Genomic DNA, 26,726 nt, shown 5'->3' with positions numbered 1-26,726 from the left:
TTTAAAAGATTCTCGGGAGTTTCGAGAGGCGGCGAGTCGCGTCGGACGCCCGTGATTTGCATAAAGTAGACTAGACCTCAACTTTATGCAAATAAGGAGCGGGCGTTGTGACGCTCCGTTTCTCGAATCGCGACGCCACGCTACCAGAATGCATTGTGCGGCTGCTTACATAGACAATGAATGGGGAGTGTGGAAAGCACGGAGCCTGTGGACACGTACCATAAGAGCCGGCTCCCGTCCGAGAGCCGTTTTTTTTTCTTTTTCTTGACTTAATTCAAGGCAGAATGATAGGACGATCTTCTCCGCGCGGTCTACAGGTACAGAGCAGGAGGGAGAGGAGGAGAGAAAGAGAGAGAGGAGTGAGGTGCGCGCATACCAGAAAAGATGAGTGACAGTCGGAAACGAATCAGCATGTACGTTTATATCATGTTTATTCGTTTATAGCATGCTTATGTTTGTTTATAGCTTATATTGTTTATTGTATATTGGTAGAATTTCAATCTTTTTTTTATTCTAACGTTTTTAACTATTCTTTTGTTATTATACTGCTTATTTGCACCAACAAAACCAAAGCAAATTCCTAGTGTATACCTCTTACACCTGGCAATAAACACGATTCTGATTTTCTGATTCTGATTCTGATTCTGATGTAAAATTATGGTATTCTGGAAATTATAAGGTTTAGTATAATTATATTGAATAATTTAAGTGATATATCTGCACACATACTAATCATAGGACAAAACAGTGCTAAATTTGGCTGAATTATAAAAAAAGGCAGAAGTGGTAAAACAGAAGAGCCGTTTGGGAGCCGAAAGCTCTTCTTTGGTGAGCTGAGCCAAATGATCAGGCTCACTAAAAAGAGCCGGAATTCCCATCACTACTTTTCTACTAGCGCAGCTTACTTTTTTTTGTAAGCCAGCACCTGATTGGTCCGCTCAAATACAACGCCGCTTGTGATTGGCTGAGAGGTGTCCTGTTGACCGAAGGTGGACTCCAACAGAGAGTCGCTGGAAGCACAAAACATTTCCAGCTAACCAAACTGCACCATGCGCCTCCTCCACTCCTGAGTGGGAATAATCACCGGGAAAGCCGTTTTTTTTGTACTCAAACTATATTAAATTATGACAACGCCCGATCCTGGAGCTCCCACGCTATGATTCATCTTGGTTTTCTTGCTTTTATGGACACAAACGCCGCTGCCCGCCTGTATAATGACGCCTCGACACTAACACAGGTAACTTTGTTTAAACTCCAGCCGTTAGCTTGGATGCTAACCGCTAACTGCCTGTTGTCTCTCTTCAGTTGTTTGTTGCTTTCACACACTTTACACGCTTCACAGTCAGCGTTCGCCGCATATATAACGTAGAAACAGCATCTTATATTGTCATTTTAACTTTTAATGTGCTGCTATTTTATTAAAAGTAACAAAAGCTACTTTAAGTTGGTCTTTTTGAGAACAACAGCTCGACACGCTCTCTATACGAGCTCCTAGTTGACCAGTTGATCTCCAAACAAGAGACAATTAAACCATCTCTAAATCACATATGTTGTGGTGTTATAATAGAAATACAAACAGTGTAATGAACCTGTGTGACTTGTGCTGTGTAATCCAGGTTCTATACGTGTGTTGTAGCTTAATTTCAGCTGTGCCTGCCTGACTGGGCTTTTTATTTCGCCCTTTCTTCTGTCTGCCGTCCACTTGTTGCTTGTGGCCATTCATTATGCAGTGTGTCGATGATCTGCGTTGTTGTTGTGCATCAAGCTGGAGACAGCAAGCCCTAAATTGTTGTTATAATGCTGTGATGATGATGTGGTTTTGTCACATCACTTGTCTTCACCACGTCCACAAAAAAGGTGATACTTAATTAAGTGTGCATCTTGCTTGGGAGTACTTTTGTAGTAGCTTTGTTAACTAACTTGTGCTCACATTTCATCATACAGTCTCACCAAAAAGGCAATGAACAGATGAAGAAAATGTAAAAATTCTAGCACTTATTTCCCAGTAAAACAAATCCCTTTCATTTTAAAAGTTTCCTTTGTTACCTAATCACACACTTAAAGCAATCTATACACATTAATACAGGTCATGATTATCAAGTTCTTTACATTGCATACAAGAAGAAGTTAAATTGAGATGACATCTGCCTTGTTGTTGTGCTTCAAGCTGAAGACATCAAGCCCTAAATTGTTGTTGAGTGAATAATGCTGTGATGATGTGGTTTTGTCACATCACTTGTCTTCACCACGTCCACAAAAAAGGTGACACTTAATTAAGTGTTCATCTTGCTTGGTAGTTTATGTGTTCATGTCAAGTGTTCATGTAGCTTTGTTAACTAATTTGTTGTGCTCACATTTCATCATACAGTGTCACCAAAAAGGCAATAAACAGATGAAGAAAACTAATTTTATCAACATCTGAAAATGTATTTTGTAAGTCAACAGAGAATGTGAGTATAATGCAGTGATGGGTACAGTATCCCACTACACCTCAAATAAAAAAAAAAACAGTGATGGTTAACACAGGAATGCTAAAAAATACTTTACTGGTATGATAAATTATAAAAAAGGAAGTACAGAAATGACAAAAGTACTAAAAAAAACTAAAAGAGGTAGTTAGCGCACTTAGTGTTTACAAAACTACTTTGTTTGCCCCTGAGCATTAAAGGTGACAGAACTAACTAATGAAACACCAAAAAGGCAATGAACAGATGAAGAAAATTAAAAAAAATTCTAGCACTTATTTCACAGTAAAACAAGTCCCTTTCATTTTAAAAGTTTCCTTTGTTACCTAATCACACACTTAAAGCAATCTCTCACATTAATACAGGTCATGATTATCAAGTTCTTTACATTTGCATACAAGAAGAAGTTAAATTGAGGTGCCATCTTTGTTAGAGTCACACTAACAAAAGGCAAACAGTAGCAGTACCCTAGCATTAAACATTTTCCACATGAATAACTTCTGTAAACACAAAGAATGAAGTTGCAACTTTAAAAACATGGTAAAGCATGTGCTTGCTTTGCTAAAATTACCAGTTAAATGTCAGTGTCTATTGTTAAAACAGATTAACGTTTCATAGAAGGAATGTTATAACAAAACAGGGGATGCTTGAGATCAAATGTCACAATAACATTATTACTACAAGTCAGCCAGCATCTCAGTGTAAAGTCACAAACATCAAGGTAGAAAATAGAGTTAGATTAAGACTTGTTGCATAATGTTGATTGTCCAAAATGAAGCACGGATGGTCTACTATTATGGGCGTGCAAACAACTGAGGTATTGATTCATGTTGTTTTACAGACGAGCTGAACAATGTGAGATGTCATATCTCATTTATAGCAGTTAATTTGAAAATATGCCTGTGAATGCAGTAATAACTAGGGCTGTCAATCCATTAAAATATTTAATCACATGATTGTCCATAATTAATTAAGCAAATTAATCCCATTTTTTATCTAAATATTACATTCAAAATATACGTTAAAGGGAGATTTGTCAAGTATTTAATACTCCTATCAACATGGGAGTGGACAAATATGCTTGCTTTATGCAAATGTATGTATATATTAATTATTGGAAATCAATTAGCAACACAAAACGATTGACAAAAATTGTCCAGAAACCCTCACAGGTACTGCATTTAGCATAAAAAATATGCTCAAATCATAACATGGCAAACTCAAGCCCAACAGGCAACAACAGCTGTCAGTGTGCTGACTTGACGCTGACTTGACTATGACTTACCCAAAACTGCATGTGATTATCATAAAGTGGGCAAAATTTAGTGTAAGTTAGGGGTGTTATTAGGCCTCTTTCTCGACAAGCTAGTATGACATGGTTGGTACCAATGGATTCCTTAAGTTTTCTAGTTACATACAGTATGACTCTAGCTTTAAAACTGAGCCCACTACATCCTTAAAACCGCAAGTTGCGTTAATGCATCTGCAAATGCAATTGTTTTGTTTTCTTCTTTCATTTTATTTTATTGCTATGGACCCTCCTGTGTGAAATAAAGTTGTTATCGCGTTAACCTTGACAGCCCTAGTAATAACACATGTCTCTGCCCCCTCTCTCTACAACAGATGGATTAACAAATCAAGCAAGAATGGAGGTGTAAATTGGACAGAGTGGAACATATTTTTTTTTGCATCCTGCTGGAGCTACCTTTTCGATATGGGCGTTCACGGATAACAGGATTTTAAGTAAAGTTGAATGATGGCATCACGTTGGGTTCATTCTTGTGAAGATGATGAGAGACAACAAGCAAGATCTTCTTTCTGTGAGGTAAACAACAACACAACTCAAACCTCAGATGTGAGTTATTTGTAAAATGATGAATGACATTTTTCACATGGTGATCATGAAAGTGCTTTTTGGGGGCAACTGACTCTCTGGTTTCCCTCTCTCAGTTTGGTGTTGGTGGGGGAGTAATGTGTTTGACACTTTGGCCCAGCTGTTTGCGCTTGTAACAACTCTTGCTGAAGTGTTTTGCTCTTTATCTCACCAGTGCTTCATTATTTTGGTTCTTTTTGATCATTATACCTATTAAGTTTGTCCGTGCTTCCTATGTTTTTTCTTGTGACCTGTTGGGGTTGATCATTGTGCATGTAGAGATCAAAACATGGTTCCGTTGCAGGACAACAGCATTTGATTGGATTAGAAATGTTTAATCAAACTCATCACTGGTGGAAGTGGGAGGAGACAATGGCATTGAAGCAGTTTATTCAAGACCCGTCGTCTTTCAGATTTTTAAGCTGTGACCCCTGTAATACCAGACAGGACACCATCTGCTCCTCTCAAAGCCTGTCGCCTGAATGAAGACCTCCATGGTAAACTAGATAGCAACCCGGTACTCTTTGAAATGGAAGGGCACCTATTTATAGAATCCGTAGTTTTCTTTCATTCCCTCGATTGCCTTTAATCTAATATTCAGCTCCTCACTTAAGCCTCGCTGCTTCTATGTGAATAGTCTGTAAATGAGAGATCTGAAGCTCCTTATGTTGTCACTTGAATTTGATTTTAGATCATTTGATACTTCAGTACTCAACAAGATTTTAAATCAATTCAAATAATAGACTGTCTCATTAGGTGTGTATTTAGTTTATTTATATGTCTTGAGTTTTTTTTCCAGAGGTCCAGAGATTTTTTTTCGGAAGTCTAAGAACATAATTAAGAACAAGAATCCCTTTTCATAGAGGAAAACAAGCACAATTATATTTTAACACATGGCTCATTCAGAAGTCATACTGCAGAGACGGCTTGTGTTGCATCCCTGTCTTTTTCTCTGTCACAGCTAAGTAAACAAACCTGGGTAATGTGCTTACCTTTGCTATTTCGACCATCTGGATACAACTTCTTAACTTCAAAATGATTTGAAGGAATCAATCTAGGCAATATTTGGTCTTCCCTTGTTGCTTTCTAGAAAAAAATATTTTGCATAATACATAAGAAACATGTTTTTTTTTACAGTGTTGTACGGTGTGAGGGAAAAACCTCAGTGCAGTCAGTGGGAATCTTCTTTTTGCAGTCTCTCTAATAAGGCTACCACACAAACCAATTCATGTGCTAATTTTGAGCCGGAAACCCCCTGGAGTCTCTGGGTTTTCTGGAAATGACGACACTGTGGATTTAATGACTTCAGAAGTGGATGTTTTTTAATCACCTTTTTAAATGTGTCTTTGCAAAACACAACTTGATGCTCTCAGTTGATGAAGATTGATCAAGAGATGTTAGTGATAAATGGGTGTGCCTTTGTTTTTATTCAGAGAGAGGGAGAGGGTGGTTCACTGTCTCAAATGTTGTGGAGCACAGGGACAGGCCTTCAACAAGGAATCTTTGTTGAAATGAATTGAACTGAGATCCTAAAATTGGACTCATGGTGGATTTAAGACTTTAAAAATGTTTTTAATAGTACAATAGTACCGTGTCATAATAATATTTAGTGATGATTAGATGTGTGTCTATTCTATTTTTATGAAAACATTTGACTTTGCCCCTGTTGCCTCCCCATGGTAGCTACTTTCATGTTCATCAGACAACATTTAGCCATCCTTTAGTCTGCAGTCATTACTCTTCTTGGCCTAGATGGTGCTTGTATATTATATTGTATATGGCAACAACTTGAGTGTCTTTGGCTTTTGCTGGTGTTTTGATTTTTCTTCTATCTACACTGGGGTGTTTGTCCGCTTTATCAGCTGAATAGTGCCTGGTATTCAAACATTGCAACTGAATCTAAACAGCAGACAGAGTTGGCTTAATGTCTCCCTCCTCTACTTGGATTCCTCTGGTCAGATATTGAGTTTGCACCACAGAGATTTCCGATTGGGTGCTTATCACTCCACTGTTGTGTGACATGTCTGTGGTAGGATTTTCTCTATTAGCCTAGGATCTTACTATATTGTAGGGTTTATTTTTGCGTCCTACATGATGAGTAGACTTTAGTTTGCTATGCTCCAGTAGGATGACAGAAATGAGAGTGGAGTGAAATGAATGACTGTTTCTGATGATGAAGCATGATCCATATTTAACACTGTAGGAGGCTATTGACAAACAGACCCCCCTCCCTGTCCCCACAATCTTGGCCTCATTAAAGCCCAGTGTTTATCTCATTTAGGCTGGCTGCCTTTTACAGAACCCTCTGTGCAGGCATCATATGGCTAACTGATGGCAATCGGAAGGGAAAATTGACCTTCAATTGGATAGAAGAAGTCTATTACTTCCTGCTGTCTTATGGTTGTGTCTGTGATGTCTCAGGGGAAAACATAAGAGATGGGCTATGTGATTCAGTTTTCCCTCCTTCCACAGTTTCTGTGCAGTAAAAACACCCATGTCATCTTAGATGGAAACGCCTGTGATGTTTTCTGTGTCTTGTTTCAGCTCATAGCTTGAACACTGAATCATTGGAGATGCATAAACGGAAGGTGATATTTAGCTGTTTTTCCTTTTGTCAGATCAACTGCTCAATCCTGCTAAATCAAAATGTTGAATGTTATTTAACATTTCATACAAGCAAAACATCAGTCAGCAAGTGTTCAATGTACAGCTTGGGCAAAGCTTTGCGAGAGAAAGAACTAAACAGCTGCTTTCTTTTTTAAAAATAAAAAATCACTCCTCAGGAAACTAAATGCATCAGTAATTTCTTCCTACAGATGAGAGTGGGGTGTACAAGCAGTCCACACTCATGGCTAAATTCTTCTGTAGTCAGTTTACTTGTCACTACAGCACTCAATCTCTCTGACAAGGCATGGTTTGGTTTTTATTCTGCATTTAGACTTATGCAAGGGGGATGCACAGCCTTCATTCCTTCAGTGTTCAGTGTTTCCAGCAGATACAGTCTGGCATCCATATGTTTCCTTTGGTTGTTTCTGGGTTGAATTTCCCTGGGTTATTACAGGAAGTGTGGAAACTAAGGCTGCAACTAATGATTATTTTCATTGTTTATTAATCTGTTGATCATTTTCTCGATTAATCGATTAGGTTTGGTCTGTAAAATGTCGAAAAATGTCGATCAGTGTGAGAAAGCCCTGCCGACGGCAATGTCCTAATGTCCAGTTTCTCTCTTGCTCTAGTTGCCAAACACACTCCATAGACATACCCAGACTTAATTTCAATCAGTCTTTCTCAAAGCCCAAGATGACATCCTCAAATGTCTTGTTTTTTCCACAACTCAAAGATATTCAGTTTACTGTCATAGAGGAGTAAAGAAACCAGAAAATATTCACATTTGAGAAGCTGGAATGGGAGAATTTTGACTTTTTTTTCATAAAAAAATGGCTCAAACCGATTGTTGCAGCTCTGGTGGAAACATATTTTTTGTGTGGGTATTCACATTTACGATAATTTAATAAAACAATATTTACTTTCAGTATTTAAACAAACTCTCAGTATTATGACAAACTCTGTTTGGGGGCACATCTTTGTCCTATACCATGTCTATAACATCAATAACATGTACAATACCACAAGAAAGAACAAACATAGAAATTGTCATAGAATTGAGTCGGTGTTACCGGTGATACCACCCAGGTAAGTTTAAAAATCATCATCGCTGTTTTAGACAATGAAGCCAGAAGAATTGTAATGAAAAATTGCCACCATAGGACTTTTCTGTCTCCCATCTGTATGACAACTAAAAGTGTGGCTTGCACAAAGCACACACCACGTGTCTACTAACAGGCTGTGTAATGATGCTCCTAACTTTGTCTTGCACTACATGGCTGGAACGCCCAGGTCTCACCAGTGGCCCTCTGTATCATTATCTTAGGCTTTTCACAGTTAAGTGCTTGGTTTGGATGGGATGTGGTGTAGAATTTAGCAGCCCACAGAGAAGTAGGTTTCTTCACATTTTAAGACTGTGTACTTGTCTGATGTATTCAGGGCTGATGTCATGTGGTGCATGTAATGTGTTATTTGGTGATGTCAGCAAAGGTTTTTAAACATATAGGAGGACATGCAGTGTGGTTTCATAGCATTTGTTAAAATGAACAAGGTGGAAATTCCAGTTCTTTTTCAGTGTGTACCTAGCCTCTAGATAACATTTGTGGTGTGTAAACAGCTGTGCACGTACAGTTTTCCTCCTCAAATTTCTGATGTTAGTGGGTGGTATTGGTTTGCCTGCCCTTTAATCTCTGTGGTAGGGGGAACCACCGATGTAGTCTCCTCACAGTCTCTCAGAAAATGACCACTCTGGCATGCCACTTAATGCGCTTACAAACGGTTTACCCTTTGTCAAACAAGAATGGATTCTGAAGAGCATTACACAATTGTTTTATGCCAATGCAAATAATGTTTAACACTTAAAAGAGCTCTGTGAAGAGCCTCGATCTTAATGGATGAGAATGGTCTGGCTTGCCATAGTTCATTCAACATTGCTGCACTGTGAAACAAAAAATGTCTCACAATGTCACATGTCTCACACATGTCTCTCAAAATTGCCTGTAGCCCTCCATGGCAGTGCAATTGTATGGTAGCCATGCATGAAACCTAATAAAAACACCAGCCGTAGATAGTGTTGTACTGGTGCCATTAGGTGTTCAGTCATTATTTGGGGGATGTGTTTACAGGATAAAAGGTTAACAGTCTGTTAGTCTTTCCAAACTCCCAGCCTGTCTGCGGCCCTCCTCGAGCACATTCATTCATACTCCAGATGGACATCCTTAAAAACAGGTTATACATATATACTTTCACTTTTAAAAAAGTCTTGGTAATTCCCTAAAACAACTGGGCATTCTAGTTTTTAGCAAATGTCACTCAAACGGAAGTAAATAGTGCATTTGTTGTGGACTATTTTCAGCTGCGTATTAATACACATTTGGTGCTCTAGTGAATATTTATGGCAGCAAGATGGTATAAGTGGATAACCCTCAATAAACAGCAATGCCCATGTTCATTATAATGAAGGAACATATCAACCAGTGCAATGGTGTAACTTATTATTAGGGATGTCCCCTCTACTCGATAAGTCCACTAATCGGTTGTTTTGGTCCTAGTCAACTAAGATTAATTAGTCGATTAGTCAATTTTTATGCTTTTTTCATGCTGAATGACTTATTTCCAAGTAACTTTTGAGCACATCTCTGGTAAACACAAGATTTAAAGTGGTGCTTTTGTGTGATTCTTTGTGTAGAAACTCAGATTTACAGATCTGTTGATTAAATCAACTAATCAAGTAGTCAACAAAATTGTTAGAGTTTTAGTCGACTAAGAATTTCTTTGGTCGAGGATAGCCCTACTCATTAATGTGTTTTTAATAGTTTTTGGCACAGAGGAATAATCCACGATATATCAGGCTTTTGCTACACAGGCAGTGTTTGTTTGAAGGATCAATTCGTTGTTGGTTTTGCTGTTTTTGGACTAAGTGGAATCTGGTGGTTGAAATTAGTGTGCGCACTCAGAGACCCGGGGCACTGCTTGAATCCAAGAGCTATCCAGCAGGAGAACACATGTTGACTGAAAACTCTCTCCCAGCTGCCTCACCCAGTGCAAATATCAGTCTAGCACTGTGGTGATTCATAAATGGGTCAGCATCATTTGTGGGCAGGAGAGAATAGGTGTGTGTTTTGATGTGGGCTTTTTCTTTCATGTGCTTCTTCTTTGTAGCCCCTTTTTTGCAAGTAATCTCATAATTTTCTCCTTTGTTGATTCCCTTTTTGACCTCTTGTCACAGTTATGTGAAAGCATTATTAATCTGGTCTATCAGGTTTACACCAGAGTCTTGCTTTGTTCTCAGTCCTTGATATTAGTGTTTTTTCATTTTTTTATTAGATAATAGGAAAGAGAAACCATGAGGGAAATGTGGGTCTGGAATTTATTGACCTGGAATGTCACAACACTATTAACTATGCAAGTGGCGATGATAACTATGCCTGGCATGCGTCTGTCAGGAGGCCCACACCCCCGTCTGTCCTCCAGATCCAAAGATCAGAGGGTTGGATATTGCCCAGTGCACTGGATGCTAAATCAGATCCAGTTGACTGGGAATGGCTTGCCCCGGAGACACGAGGGGAGCAGCGCAGGCATTTCAAACATCCAGTTGATCTCCGGGTACAGATTTGAAAGTTTTCTAGTGGCGTGAAGGCACCCACTGTGTACAGACACAGACTACAGCGTGGATGTGCTGGTATCACAGAACAGCCAAAGCTTGGTTATGCACAGTAAAACCTGTTTTGCTAGTTTCATCAAAATACATGCGTGTCAGCTGCACCTGCAGCTATGTTTCCCAGCCCGCCACAGTAGTACTATGAGTCCTTGCTTTCATAGTGTGCACGTTTGTACTCTTGCCACTTAAAGTACAATTTGATCCAAGTAGTTTATGTCACTGTCTCTATAGGCCCTGACACACCAAGCCGACGGCCGTTGATCAGTTTGGGGCCGCTGGTGAGCGTCGTTCGACAGAGTTTTTGAAGTGTGTACTGCACCGTCGGCTCTAGTCTGTCCGTGTTGGAGTTTTTTCAGCCGATTCAGCATGTTGGATCGGCGATGGAGCCCGTCAGTGAGAGAAATTACTCTGATTGGCTGTTCAGCTTAAAATAATCAGTGCACGAGAAGAGAAACAGAAGTGAGGAAAGCAAGCCAATGAGTAAAGTTCTTTTATGTCTGGTTAGTGTGTCTGGGCCTGGTTGCTGAGATTGAGAAGCAGTAAAACACACTGCAAAGAGTACAGTGCAACATGCTTTAACTTGGTACACACCTCCAGGCGCACAATTTATTTCTTACTAACCATTGAGTGTGAGGCTGAATGTTCATCCTGTGACATACTCAGAGCGATCGGATGGAATGATTGTGGTTTTAAGTTGATGTGAACAAACTGTTGCTTTTTTTAATTTTATTTTTATGTGGTTTGGCTCATTCACTCCTCCCTACAACGGCTGGATAAAGTGGGAGAGCTTCTCAGATTTATTTATTTCTTTTTTAATCAAAATATACAGGTCATATTAGACTGCATTAATCACAAGTAGACATGTAGTCCTGCAAATTCTTTGCTTATCTTAGTTTAGCACTGGCTATATTAACATGCAGGTAAATCACTCTGATTTTCTGACATTTTGCTCAACATATCTGCCCAGGCAGAGATAGCGTGAATGCAAGCTCATCAAATTCCTCACGCTGTGGGGAAAGTCTACGCATCAGGGAGTAGGGGGAGGGTTTGTTTGAGACAGGGTGAGGAAAAATACTTTTTCTGTGTGGAAATACAAGAATGAACAGAGGTGTTCCTGACAGTCGTACTGAAACAGGGAATATGATACGGGGAGACCTGAGTAAAGGAGGGTGTTGCTGCACACACAATTCCACAAAGGTGTGAGGCTATAAATAGCCAGTAAACAACACAGGGGTGTCCAAAGCCCTGAAGCCTGACATGCTCTACTCTCCAGCTGTGAAAATGGGATACCATGACTTTACTGTAAACACTGGACAGCTTGTTATGTTTTTCAAAAGCCCATTTTCTAAACCATGTCCAACTTTAATGAATGACTGACAGTTGATATTAGTTTACATTAGCTCAACTTAAAAGGTAATTTGTTGATATGTGTAAAGTGGGGATGACTTTCGTTGGGTTGTAGTTTAGTACCATTGTTTTGGGATTTTAGCACTGCGGTATTCCAGCATTTACACTTCCATTTTCAAGATTTCATAGCTACATTTTTCAGCACAAATCTCATAGATCTCCTCATCAGTGTGAATGTGAAAGTAGGCCTACCCAATTTAAACTCCTTCCTCCACCTTTGTCTTTGTGTAGAATGAATCTCCAGAGTGGAGAAGCCCAGCTGATTCTCCCGCAGCGCAATACCCAACAGACGAGGAGGCGTTCTCATGGCCGAGACCTAAAACCGTGCGTTTGCGACGCACTTCCCAAGGGTTCGGCTTCACCCTGCGCCACTTCATCGTGTACCCACCGGAGTCGACCACGCACTGCTTCCCGGTAAAATTCAAGATTGTATTTGCTATTAAACTTGTCAGAAGCTTTCATGAGTTTCATACACCTGAGCATTGTTTGCTTATATAAGATAACACTGAGTCAACAAAAAGCCTGAAATTCTGTGACCGTGAACAACAAAGTCACTTGAGTATTTCTGTGTTTTTACAGGAGGAAGATCATGGCCGCAGAGGTAAGCAGAAAAATTCTGTTTCTCTTCATGACTGCTCTTCAGCACTGCTGAGTCAGAGCAGTGCCTCTGACTTCTAATGACTCTTAATCCATCCACTCTTTGGCTCTTTTTGCTTCCTTATGAAATGAGAACAATGTAGCTCCTGTGTGTCACTGACCTTTGTGGAGGCATGAAAGGTTTGGTCAGCACCACCTGTTTCTGTCCTGCACTGACCCACCTCTTCGTATTGTTTCACTTTGTTGTTGTTCTTGCTGCTTTTCTCCCTCGTCATAAAGAGGCCGTCAGAAAGAGATGGCCTCAATTTTACTGGGTTGTGTGTGTTTGGCCCTCTTTCCCCTTGTTCTTCTATTTTCTCTCTTTTCATAAGGGACAACAAACTCCTGGCATTAGTTAATGCTGATTTGTTTGAATAAAAAAGTGATATACTTTAAATGCAGTGTGCAACGTAACTTCCGAGTTATTTACTAAATCCTTATGGCCCACTCATTATGTGGCATGCCCAAAATAACCCTTACAGTTTTAAAACATATGTTTTGGGTTGTTACTCCTTTGTCATTTTTCACAAAAACACAAGCAAAGGTGATAAACAGCAGCCATGTTCCACACATTTTTGTTTTGTTTTGTTAATCCACACAAGTTTGTGGATTAACATGGTCCTAAATTGTTATTTTATAGAAATAACAACTGCATTTATCATGACTCCTTTACTTTTGCTGAAGACAGAACTCATCAGTTTTGTCTTCAGAGCAATTTACATCCAGAGGAAATATGATGGTGATATGTTTTGATTAGTATGTCTGTGATGTTTAATTTTGACCCGTGTCACATCTTATGCCGAAGCATCACAATTTGACTCTTGATTTTATAAAGCAAGACTTTGTAAGTCTTATGAAAGTTAATTGAATTTTCAACCCTGTGTGGTTGCCGAGAAGGCAGCTTTAAACTTTAAAATCTTGCATGAGACTCCCCATAAAAGAAGCAAAAGATGTACTATACTCATTCAGGCTTCTCCAACTAGAATATATTTCATTTAGATTTTCCTGATGGGAATTACCTTTGATTGAGTTAACTCTAACAGATACTGCCTGTCCCATCCCAGTGTGATCACTGTGAGATGATATCCCAGTAGCTTGGTTGTGGGCTTAGCTCTATTTAGTCTGTTTCCATTTGTTGACTGTGAGGAGGCTGCTGTCTCTGGAATCCGTCCATTTAGACGTCAGTAATTCAATTAGACATTTGTATTCATTGGAGAGGAAAATTGTATAGGAAAGCACCATGGTAATTAATCTTGAACATGTCAAGGAAGTGAAGTATTGTATGCACAAGTCATATCTTTGTTTTCAATAGACTTGAGGAAACCCCATAAATCTGTCTTAACTTTAACTCATACCACAATATGTATTGACGTCATTTGATTGTATTGGTGTTTTTAGAAGACATTTTCACACAAACATTGATGAAGGAAAAACATCAGTAATGTGATATGGTGACCTAACAGGTAGAGAGGCATTCATAATTGATTACTCACACACAACACTACAGTCAGTCAAGCTCAGACATTTATGTCACATGACTGTAAGTCATAAACACTAAGCAGTATTCCAAATCTCCAACAATGATAATGTGGGCTGTTGTGTAGTATGACATGGACGCCACTCATTGGAAAGCAGAGTGCACGTAGTCACATGGTCATCTGCACATACTCGCCGACATGTGCTTGAATCAGTTTACAGTCCTGCCCTAATGATAATTGTTGCTTTCATCCAATTAAAACCCTGAATGGACTGTATATGATGTATGTATGCAGGAGGTCATGGAGATGCGCACACAAATATCCAGCAAGGCACAGACAGGGTTTTAAATATGATGACATAGCTTTTTTATCTTGATACGAGACTGCTCTAAATAGCAGTCCAATTACAGCATCTGCCCTTAACCACATGATACAATTATATTGTGGTGTCTCAGTTCTAACTTTGAACTGTTTCTGTGACCCACTTTGTGATTTCTGCAACAACAGGGATATATACTGGAGATGGCTCATTGTCCAAATCTATTCTGGAAAGCACACACAGAGTTTACTCAATGTCCAAATTGAATCTTCATGTAACGGTGCAGGAGAGCTAGCTCCCATTAAAGAAGTCATGATTAATATTTCACCCAAAAACTAAAACACTGTAGAAGACCCTTTAGTCTGGAGCTTTGTTGCTTCTGACCGAGTAAGCCGGAGAATATTAAAGAATCCTGGCAGTTGCATAATGCTGGACACAGGGGCCCGTAGGCAGCAAGCCAATTGAAGAAGGAAAAAAAGACAATCCGGGATGATTTTTAGTCCAGTCTGGGCTAGTCTGGTCACAGTACCACGCCAAAGAAATCAAAAGGAAGGAGGAGAGATGCACACGCATACCTCTGATGCAGTCTTATTTATTCATAAATAGATTTTTGGGCACTTATTGCCGATTTCAGAGTAAAAAATGAAAACCTGTATGATAAATTACGTCTATACTGTAGAACGACTTGGACTTTTCTCCAAAGGATTCAGTGGATATGAGTAGTCCCTCTGCCTAACCGAAGTGAGCATCTAGATCCTTCTTACTATGAAAAAGCACCATTTAATATACCTACTGGAAATTGATTATTTATAAGATTGAAGACTTTTAAAATTTAGAGTAGCATGCATAGAGGTAGCCTTATGAAAGTCTGTTAATGTAGCACTTTTTTGCAGATAAAAATAATGTTTGAGCATAATTGCCTAAAGAGAGAAGACAAGAATTAGACTGTAGAATTAGAAGGCCAGGCTTTCAGTCAATATCGTACACCTATACTAAATCACGCTTAAGAAGTTGCCAAATATTGAAGAACAATTTGTCAAGACATCCACAAAATGGATCTTAAAATCAGGTATCAGGTCATGCCTTCTCCTACTGTATGTATATTCAGACCTACTTCTTTTGGGCTTGTTAATGGATAATACATGTTCAACATCCAACCTTTTTGTGTAGAGAAATTCTCATATCCACCAAACAACTTTGAAGAGCTCTTTCTGTATTTTACAATATACAGTCTAAGCCATGGGGACAGAATTTAGACGTCTTTCTTTGACCATTGCTCGCTGGAAAGATTAATGGTGTCATTGTGTTGATCGCCCTTTGACACAACTGATCATTCAGATGAAGTGTGGTATTATCTGAAGAAGGCAATATGTGCCAAAACATTGATTTATGAATAAAAACATTGCATCAGAGTTATGAGTGTGCCACTGTTGTCCCTCCACCATCAATTCTCTCATTGTATTACAGTCTCCTGCTTCTCAAGACAAAGCTCTTCTGTCACAACTCCGGGGTCAAGTTTGGGTGCACTTGTGATCTAATGTTCTCTTTTCAACTCTTTCACATCGAGAATGGCTGTCCTTTACCTCAATCACAGCTGTCATTTAGTCTGCCTTTTGCTGTGTTGTTGTTAGAGTTCATTCAGAAACAGCAAGCTACTTTTATGAAGGCTGTGTTGAGTGTTTGTTGATTTAAGTTTAGTTGTCACTCACAACTCATTAAAGACTATTTTTTTTAAATACTCTTTAATAGCTTTACTGCAAATGAGCATTAACACGAGCCAACTTTAGGCACTTGAGGCAAATCATGTTTTCACTAAGTCTCTCTCACTCTATTTGCCAACTGATTAAACCTGGCAATGTTTTCATTTGCTTAGACAGGGTTTTGTCCGGTTTTAAAGGAACACTCCCAAAATTTTTTGTGTCTCTGTACTGAACGCACAGAGATGAAATATTATTATTATTATATTATCTTGCTGAACAAAACATGTGAGTATCATAAATGTTTGTTTGCCACAGATCTTATTTTCTGCTATAATCCAAAAGCCATTGGAAAAATGCCTTTTTGTCGAGGGAACCCAGGGCGATGTTAACTTCCTGGTTGGCCTACAAAATTACGTCATCCCTGGAGCACTCTATAAAGCTTTTATTCTATCTGTAGTGTTGTCAGATACTTATAATAACAATCTGAGCCTGTGAGTGGCAAAAACAAGTACTTTTAGTGGTCGTGTAATGACAGTACCAGGTTGCCTTAAATGATTACATTACAGCTTGTTTAGCGGCTGCAGTGTTCTCCCTCGATGCTGGACCAGTTTCAAAAAGTGTTGTCCCTATTAGTCAGTTAGACACAAAAACATATTCTAACTAATATAGTATCTTAATCACTCAAAATATAAAGTGACTAAGTTGCCAGCGAGGCAACCACTTTTAAAAGTTAGTGTTGAGCCCTGATAGCAAACAAAAAGCAGTTCTCAAAATGTTGGGAGTGTCTCTAAAAATGATTAGGTGCCAACAGCACTAGTTAGGTGGTAAGTTTATGTACATTTGTATTGCCCAGAGTAGTCTTATAGAGCAAACATAAATCTGGTCGGACTGATTTAGAGTACTATAAAAAGAAATCTCTATTGTACACATTGTGCAGTTACTACTTGTTAAGTTGATAAGTACAAGTTGAAGAATGCAAAATATGAATGCACAAATGTTAGATTTATCATCTTATGTTCTTCAAGGTGGCAAAAATAGTGAGTTTCTTCCACTATACATTTAAATATGTACCATGGCTCATGTGTGGATTTATGAACAGCTCCATTGTGGAGTTAGTGATGCAGTTCTATAGTAGACCAGCAGAGGGAGCATGTCTTGCTGCTGTATCTGTATGGTACTCCTGTTGCAGTATTACATAATGTGAGTCCCCAGGATGTGATTCTGCATGAGTAATCTCGTGTGTGGAAGAGAGAAAAATGGAGGGCACAAGTGTGTTTGTGTTTGTGAGGTTTTCAGAGTTTTACTGATTACTGCTGATTATTATTGACTGAGTTATATTAAGCCGCCTGATCTGACCTGTTCGTGTCTGTTTTTCCAATGGGTCATGTTTCTCATAAATGTATGTTTCGATTGACTGTTAGAATGTTAGCATCTTTTATTTATCATGTCAGGTTTTTTTTTTAAACAATTTTTAGTACATTTTTATAAACTAGCACGCCTGTTTTCACACTGGTCTTCCCATCCATTGTAGTTTGTGAGCCTTCGTGTGCTGACTCACCACCAGAATGTTAACTACTGGTGAAGGATTTTAGCCAGTCTTTGGCTGTGCACAGAGCTATTTCTCAGTTTATAAGGAAAGAGTGGGAGTTGTGCAGCTGAGCACACTGTCACTCTACCTTCTCTCAGTCTCTCTTCTTCTCACCCCCTCTCTCTCTTTCTTTTCTTTCCTTCGTTTTTTTTTCTGCAGCCATGCAGCTGCTAGGAGACAGGAGCAGCATGAGCAAACAGGTTTTCTCTCTTTAGCTGCTTTTATCCACCTCCCTAAAACCACGCCATTTACCGCTATTGAGATTTTTTTTTCTCTCTGAACCAATTAATGATCGTGTCTTTTCAAAAGTGTTGTAATACGGGCAAGCCTTGGCCAAAACACAGCCTGTTCTGCTGTCATAATGTTGATTCACACGTCTCCAGATCTCGTGACAAGCCTCCCAGTTTCTCCCTCATTCTCATACACAACCATTCTCTCCTAAATGTCATGAAACGATTTACCGCTCAGTCTGGCACTCATTGGTAGGTTTTGTAGTTGTTGTTTTCACATTTCAGGTTCAGCCTTCAGTATAGTGCTTCTTTTACCAGAATATCAAGTTATTTGCTCTTTTAATTTCCTTTCTTCTTCTGTAGTAAAAAAAGGGAAACTTCAAAATTTTGTGCTGCTTTTTATGTGCAATCTTCACCTTGTTGACATTTTGTTTACTTTACAATTTACATGCTTTTGGATTATATACTTGTTGTGTGATGTATACTCGCCTGTTTCTTTTGATCAGGGAGACAACGGAATAGGCTAGAACCGATGGACACCATTTTCGTCAAGCAAGTCAAGGAAGGCGGCCCTGGTCACGGAGCTGGGCTTTGCACAGGTAATAATAACCAATCATCAAGCAATTAGTCTCCGTTAACCTACTAATACCTACTAGAGATTGATTGGGAGTGTAAGTTCTTTGGAAAGTCATGTCATAACAAGAACCCGGGCCTATTCCTGTAACTGATGTCATACAGAGCAGAAAACTTCCCCTTAGCTACTGCACTGACGTTTTAGAGTGTTGCAAGCAAAAAAGGAAAAATGCAAGGAGTGCAGTTTTCAGTAGTGGCCTGACGGTATTCATGCTGTGAAGCAAAACATTAGCCAGGCCATGCAGATGTAGGAGAGTGCTCCTTTTTGTGCCTCTTTACTGGTTAGATACCCCGGTGATTTTATGCTTTAGTAGATATAGGGAACCTTCAGCATAGTTACTGTAAACTTCAACGTCATCTACTTTCTTAAGACAAACTGAAGCCCTTTCCCATTAGACAAACACCCACTAACATCTGGCTTTTGCCTTCAGTGGGAAAGGTTACAATTGGCATTCATTCCCGGGACAAATAACTCTGCAGCAGTCACAGGTATTTATCGGCTCCAGCTCCGATCGGCAGTGATGGAAACATGACACCCCCGTAGACGCGCTAATTTTCATTTTAATTTTCCTTTTCCGGTGCGATGCTATGTGATGCGCATTGAAGTGAATATATAATAAATACTAGAAGTGCACTCGGAGAGCGCAGACCTCCGCCAAAGCAGGTTTCAAGTACGTCGCTGCCAAAAAATCCATTGCGGACTTTTGGAGTAATCCTCCAAACGGACAAACCAATAAACCAACAAACAAACCAACGCCGGTGAAAACATCACCTCCTTCGGCCTGGTTTGAGGTAAAAATCAACATGGATCTGAACAGTTATTATAATTAATAACATACGCTCTCCTCAAAAGCTACCAGACTCCACTCAACAGGCAACTGATCGTCGTAAATCACACTTCATTCAAACTCGACTGAAACAAAATAAAACTCATGAAAACCATCCTAGTTAGTCTTTCCACTGTTCCAATATTCACCAACTCTGGTTCGAGAGTTTGAAAGAGAGTCTAAATAAGAAGCAACCAAGGTAACATTTTCCGATGCCGGGCGGCGCATCCGCGATGTCAACCGTGAAACACCAGAAAAAAAACATAAAGGCATACACGTCTACTGGCAATGGGAAAAAAGTCTATCGCCTATTTTTAGCAGGTTTTCCCGTGTTTAGAAAACCTGCATATAAGTGCAAATTCTGGTGGAAAAGGGTATTACAGTCTATTAATACCCCTCTCTGTTACTGATGTCAATACTGCTGTTTTTAACGTCTATTAGGTGATCGGATAGTGAAGGTGAATGGAGCAAGCATCATCGGGAAAGCCTATTGTGAGGTTATATCCTTGATCCAAGACAGGTGAGGTTTAATATACACTTGTATGGATGATACTGGTCAGTCTGTGTATTTTCCCTGTTTCAAATCTCTTTTTGTTCCCCAACAGTGGTGACTTTCTCGAACTTTGTGTGATGCCAAAAGATGAGGATATACTGCAACTGGTAAGTTTCTCAATCCTGTTTTCCAAGTGAGGTTCACTTCATTCTTTTAAAACAAAAAAGCACCATTTTGAAAGTGTGTTTTCTTTTCTCAGTTCTTAAAACCGAAATTGCTCACGGTTTGTCCAGATCCACGATCATTTCAGAGCTGCTCTAGTTTAAGGAGTTCATGTTGGGACAGTTATCATGAGATGCAGGCAGCCCCTGTATCCCATCAGAGTTTTCTATCTAGGCCTCCTAATCAGGCCAGAGCGGCATTTCTGTCCTCAAACCGCTGCTGACACTACTGCTGAAATAGCCTAATTGGATTGGTAGAGCAAGCATTATGTAAAATACATATACAGTCATAGTATCATGGAGTTATATACACAGCTACATCTGTATATGTTTTGACTTTTTAAAGTCACAAAGGTAAGAGTGTATTTTGTTAAAATGTGTCATCAAACTGAGGTGTACACCGAATAGACCTACATTAAACAGCTGAGTTGTAGAAAAGTTGTTGTACTCATTACTCTGGCTGCATCCTCAAGTCCTCAACATACTTATGCAATATGGATCACCGCCACACATGCTGAACTACATGTAACAGCCTCAGTGGTTTGTTACCGGTGGCAGATTAACTACTATCAATAGAAGCAACAGCATATAAAAAGGTGTTTTTCTGTGGTCATGTACTCACAGTATACATGTGTGATATTTTGGATGGCTTTCAGAGACGTACAGTGAGTCAGTAGACCATCAACCACCCTAAATGGACCTCCTTTACCATACCTAATTAAATAGAAACCCAACTAGGAAATTAAGCGAAACACAGATTTTCTTTTTCTTTGCAACTAATGGTTGTGTAATCATCAGGTGGCCGTGTAGCGACATGCTCTTTCCGTTATGACTCTGGTATCTATGACTGCTTTCACGGAAGCAGTTGGCTAATACAGTTCCTGCTTGTAAGACATCAGAGTAGATATTTTAAGAGAAGTGGCAATGACATTTAACTTCCATGACAGTTTAAAAATAGCTTAAGATGTGCATGTAAAATACATAATGTTAAATTATTAAACTAAAGGCTATGGATTATTCATCAGAAAAATATATTTCATAATAAAGAATATAAATTTATAAGGAAATGACTTTGATTTTTTTTTTAATTTATTGGGTGGTGTTTTTTAATTTTTTTTAAATTAGATAATATAGTTGAATATTAATGTTACATTAAGTTTATTGTACTATTGCGAAAGGCAATAATGACCCATTTGTTCTAACCATGCTCTGCCAAAAATGTTTTAATTTCAAATGTGGTTTGCATGTCCCTCAAATATTTCCAGTGCAGAGATGAGCCCTCATACCGGTGTGCACTTTAGATCTCATGATTAACCTTTTATGCATGCTGCAGGCAGCAACACTATGCATTCTGCACATTCAGGGCAAAGAGAAGGTGCACTCATCTGTTCCATATCTATAGCAAATAACATTAAGTGCTTTGTCAGGATGCTCAGGAATATTCTCCCAGGAGCCTATTGTTATTAGACAGCCTGCTTATGAATTATATAATGAAAGAGCTTTGCTGTTTGCTTAACCTGAAATCTTCCCTCGTGGATACTTTATGTCCAGATTGAATCCTCATAATTAACTTGATAGGTAATGGTCAATTAATCATTCAGGAGAATGGCATCCACAATTGCAATATCAATATGTATTGTTGTTACAACCAGTCATCTCTCTCTTTTAGCACTTCCTCCTCCTAAAAATATGCAAGCAGTCATTTAACTGGAACATTTTAAACGTGGTATCAATACTCTTTATTAATAGATATAACATTCTATTATGAGTCAATTCAAATTCTTCTTACATTTATTATTAGTCATATTTTTCCTTTCTCATGACCAATTGTTACTCCACCCCTCTTCCCTGTTAGGTCCTCCCTCTCTTTTTGCCAATTTTTTCCTCTCTAACCATTTACACAGACCACTGTATCTTACACGTGTGTTGTGAAAACACTGGCCACAGTATTGCATCATAAATGGCCAGCAGCCGCGCAAAAAATATCTCTCAGTGTAGGCAGGCAAACTGACGAGGGTTGTCCATAAGAACAAGAGGATTATCGGAGATGCTAGCAGGATGACATTACGCTGTAGGAGGCGGCACACACTTACTGCTTGGAGACAGGCAGCAGTTGCTTAGCAAAGAGACGGAGAGAGTGTACATCCAGGGAGCAGAAAAAGGGAGGGAACTGAACACCAGGAAAACAGGGGGAAAAAAGAGGGAACAGCATGAATGATGAGCTGTAACCAGTAGATAAAATCAGCTGACTGCCCTGTGTTTAAAACAGGTTGATGCTAAGGGAAAAGGAGAGAGGAGGAAGGGATGGGAGGGGGGGGAGCTGTACCATCAGAGCTGAATGTATAATCAGCAGCTGCTGCTTCTGTCATGTGAGCAATAGCAGAGGGAGGGAGGGAGAGAGAGAGAGACATAGTCTGGAGGCACCTTGTTCAGTTAGCGTAATATTCTGGCTGAAGATGGATTGAGCCATGGAGACTTAACAGCAGCATGGGAGGAAAGCTTTTGCTCCTGCCACCTCACCCAGGACAGATTGGCACAGGCAGGTCGTAACGTGGCAACCCCTGCTCCATCTCTGCTTCTTCATCCTCCTGTACTGCTGCTGCAGCTCTAGTATATTTTTAGCATGTCAAGCCCAGTCATTGCTGTGGCTGTTTTTTTATAATGTGTGCATTTTGCTCTGCTGGCATCTTTTTCTCTTCCACCCTTTCTCCCTTTGATTTCTTGACCCTCTCGTTTTCACATGCTGTAACGGCAGCCTTTTTCTCTGGATACTACTAATCCGGTAAGCAAACAGCAGACTGGGAACCCATTTGACGTTGACATGTTGTGTTTGCTGTCTCATTTTGCATATGTCATGCATGTCAGCATCGTCATTACAGGAGGATGTGGTCTTCAGGTTTTACATTATTGCTGTTTAGTTGCTGTGGTCGGCTCTGTGTTGGTGATTCAGATGTGTGGACTGTAGAAATGGCTGATGCACTGTGTCTGCAGTACCTGTTAGATTGAGCACTCGAGTTGGCATCCAGCTGGCATTCCAGTGAAGCCTCGCCCCTTCTTCATCCACCATGCCAGATGTCATTAGTGTGATAAAGGCCAGTGACCTCTGAACTCTCCTGCACACTCATGCTTACAAAGGGAGGAACAGAGGGTGGCACTGATTGCTGTGGCACACACACAGCTTTATGTAAGATTGCAATTTGACACCAGGTAGTAGCAGGATCAAAGTCCTCATACCTTTACACGTCTGCTGGCTTGTTGTGTGTGCAGTATGTTACGAGTAGCAGATAAACGTTGTGAGGCTAACAAGCCCATAGAAAGCTTTAGCTTTAATTATGTATTTATTAAAAATGAATTTAGTAGTATCTTCTGTGAAACAGTGTAGGCTTCCAAACCTCGGATGATAATCATGCAGGCTAAATATAGCACTTTCTCTATGAGGGATGGGCGACCTCCTGTCTGTCTGAGGTTACAGTCCGTCAGCCTGAGGTGGGAAAATGAATGACATTTTTTACTGTTCATTTTTATGTTAGCATTTTTGTTCAAACATGTCGAGTGTTAGCTACTTGATCGCCTTATGTAACGTGTATTGATTGTTACACAATCTTTGCTGTCACAGTGCAGGCTAAATATTGAATTCAGCAAAAAATAAACACCATTCCACTTCTATCTTATGGTGTTTGCAGTTATGGTACATCTTAAATTCTTCCATCAACGAATGTTTTTCTTCATATTGAAATTCACAGTTGTTTGGTAGCAACAAGCCATTATTCTCTGAACAACACAGGCAGGAATAAAGGACAAAGACTGCTCTACAATTAAAATCTCATTTGAAGCACCATCTCTCTCTGTTAGAGAAAAAGATTCCCTACTTTGGCGTATATAGTGTACTATCATCTGGAACAGTGAACATTACCATGAGAACTCTAAATAAGGAGCAGATGAAGTCCACTGACACCCCTGAACTGCTAACGCCTCCGCTCACTCATACTGCAACATGCACTGCCCACACACATGCATCCAGTCGCATTTGTAATATCACGCTTGACTTCTCTGTAAGCATCTAGTAGCACACTGTTGAATATTACACTCACTCGCAAATGCAGCTTGTACTGTATCTATTGTAACACTGCTTTGTTGCTCTGTCCCTAGGCCTACTCCCAGGATGCCTACGTCCGTGGCCGCAGCAGCTACAGTGGAAATGCCTGTCACATTCCTGAACCACCCCCAGTATGCTACCCCAGAGTAGACTGTAAGCCTACGGGCATGGCCCAGGCGACAGACTCAGCAGGGCAGGTCTGCCGAGGGCCAACAGCACCTCCTGACCATGGGTACCGCAAGGAGATCACCGTGCCTCCATCACCTCCTCCTCCTCAATCATATCCAAAAAGCCAGATGGCGGTGTGCATGCGCAACGACGGCGTGAGGACTGTGGTGGTTCCTCCTGATGCAGCCCAAATCGGGCGCATGGGTCCAGCACATAGGATAGATTACATGGACCCTGTCTTTGCCAGAGGGAGGCCTGGGTCACTGGCCCAGTATCCTCGCCCTCGAAAGGCTGATGTCTATCCCGGCGGTCCAGGAATGGTTCCATATGGAGGTCAGGCACCTCACTACCCAGGCAACAATCAAAACATCGATTGGCGCACTTACCAAACGTACAGGGAGTACATTGACAATAAAGGAATCCATTCTCACGCTAGTCGGACTATCCAGGAGAGGCTTGACAATTTGCGAGGGTCCAGTCAGACCAATTTTGCCGCTACTCATCACATTCCCCGGGAAAACTGGGGCCCTAAGGGGATACGACGGAGGAGTACCTCCCATGAACGGTCGTACCAAGGACCTCCACCCCACTTTCAGATTGCCCCACGCAGTGCTTCACAGGATCGCATGAGCAGTGCAGAGAGAATGGGCCATGCCAGGAACTGGCCTCCTCGAAGCGTGTCCCAAGATGGCCTAATGCACAAAGCCCGGTCACACTCTACAGACTATGTTGACCCTGCGGAGCTGGCTCGGCCCAATGAGAGGAGAGGAGGGTACGGAAGGGCAGACCAAGGTACGAGGCCCAGCAGACAGTCTGCCCCCAGACACGCCATGCTCTACAGGCCTTCTGCTGGATACAGCGGTGGCATGAGGGGGCCACCCAACCCTTCTCTCTACTCTAAAGGACCAGATTCTCTTCAGACCCGCTCCTCACCCATGCTCTCGGACAGACACTCACATTTTGGAAAGAGCATAAGTGCTGAACAATCTCTTGTTGACCAAAGAGTTGCAGTCAAAGGAAAACATGCAGCCCACACTACCCAACAAGGCCAGAGCAGGATCCGGGCTGAAACCTCGCAGGCAGTTGAGGCAGGCAGAGACGCAGCATCGGTAGGACACAGGTCTTCTTCATGCTCCACCCAGAAACAGATGCCTCAGAGGCCTAGCATCCTCAAACCACCCCACCCACACTCTCAGAGTCAGGTCAACGGACGAAGCCCCACGGAGACCGGTGGGGTTGTTATGAGGGAGAAACCCCCCTCTGGGAAGAACCCCAGCCCTCTGCGGCACCCCTCCTACATCCTGGCGGTAAACGACGACGGACCAGATTCCACAGCAGATGTGGCGGCATGCTGGCTTCCCAACGACGCACGTCGAGAGATACGCATGCGCCGCCTTGGGGAACAATGTCACACCTCCTGCTCCAGCAACCTGGATGAGTCTCTGGACTCCATTCCATTCATCGGTAAGAGAATAATCAGTTGTAAGCCTTTGCCGCCCAAAGTTGTCATGGCAACGACAGCAGGCAGTAGTAACACGAGGCAGACTAGCAGTGCTGATACTGTAGCTAGTTAAAGGGGCTTCCACCCTAGATGCTAATAGAAATCAGTTCAAAATAGATGGATGGAAAACTGACTGTGGTGCCTGCTATAGTTTCATTGTTAATCTGATTCAGTGTATTATTGGTTTGTGTTTATACAGTGCTGGGGAGATGTTCACAGATAAATTCATCTTTGTGGGAAGATGTTATTAATCAGGTTTTGTGGCATTCAGAGAGGTTGTGTGGTATATTCAGCTTATCTGGGGTGGAGTGAAGGATGGCTTAAGCCTTTTGGAATATATTGAATTTCTCCTCTTAATATATTGTTTTCTTGGATGGTCTCTCTTCAGAATGGATTGCATTATGGTTCAGCGGTCCCATAATGCATTTCCTGGTGATTAAATAGTTGTCATCATCAGTGCTTTGAAAAGCAGTTTTTGTTTTTAACTCATCCTTTGAGAGATTATCAGAATGCTTTTTGCCGCTTTGTAGCAGGTTTCAGTAATGGCATCAAACACATTTTTAAATCTAGTATGAATTTTACAGCCAAGATATTCCACGTATTCAGTCGTGTTTTAGAGAATCTGTCGTAATCAGCTCAGGAGTGAGAAAAATACATTATTTATAGGATCTCTCAGAATGTTTATTGGTGTGCCTTGATGAGAACATGGCTATAGTGAATTGCCGAAGGCAAGACTGAGCGTGCAGATGGAGGACCTTTTTGAAATCTTGTGTCAGATTTTCAGATATCTATTGTCTATTCTCTCTGTTCGTCTCTCTCCATCTGT

General features: G+C 40.5%; 1 protein-coding gene across 3 annotated transcripts in view; it reads left to right on the top strand.

The window, feature by feature from the left end:
• Positions 1-982: 982 nt before the first annotated feature.
• Positions 983-26,726, top strand: part of arhgap21b (Rho GTPase activating protein 21b) — a 40,896-nt gene continuing 15,152 nt past the window's right edge. The window contains exons 1-8 of one of the 3 annotated variants that reach the window (XM_037788124.1): positions 983-1,237; positions 4,089-4,290; positions 12,242-12,424; positions 12,590-12,611; positions 18,468-18,560; positions 19,863-19,941; positions 20,027-20,081; positions 24,285-25,863. In XM_037788124.1, coding sequence (XP_037644052.1) covers positions 4,219-4,290; positions 12,242-12,424; positions 12,590-12,611; positions 18,468-18,560; positions 19,863-19,941; positions 20,027-20,081; positions 24,285-25,863 — 2,083 coding nt within the window. In that variant the 5' untranslated portion in view covers positions 983-1,237; positions 4,089-4,218. Of the gene's footprint in view, positions 1,238-4,088; positions 4,291-12,241; positions 12,425-12,589; positions 12,612-18,467; positions 18,561-19,862; positions 19,942-20,026; positions 20,082-22,462; positions 22,918-24,284; positions 25,864-26,726 lie in introns of those variants that run through there. The other 2 variants (XM_037788125.1, XM_037788126.1) reach the window with 2 other exon arrangements.

This window comes from Sebastes umbrosus, chromosome 12 (genome assembly GCF_015220745.1).
Source record: "Sebastes umbrosus isolate fSebUmb1 chromosome 12, fSebUmb1.pri, whole genome shotgun sequence".
In the NCBI taxonomy this organism is placed as follows: Eukaryota; Metazoa; Chordata; class Actinopteri; order Perciformes; family Sebastidae; genus Sebastes; species Sebastes umbrosus.
Note: the sequence above shows the minus strand (reverse complement) of the source record. Positions and strands in the feature narration are given on the sequence as shown.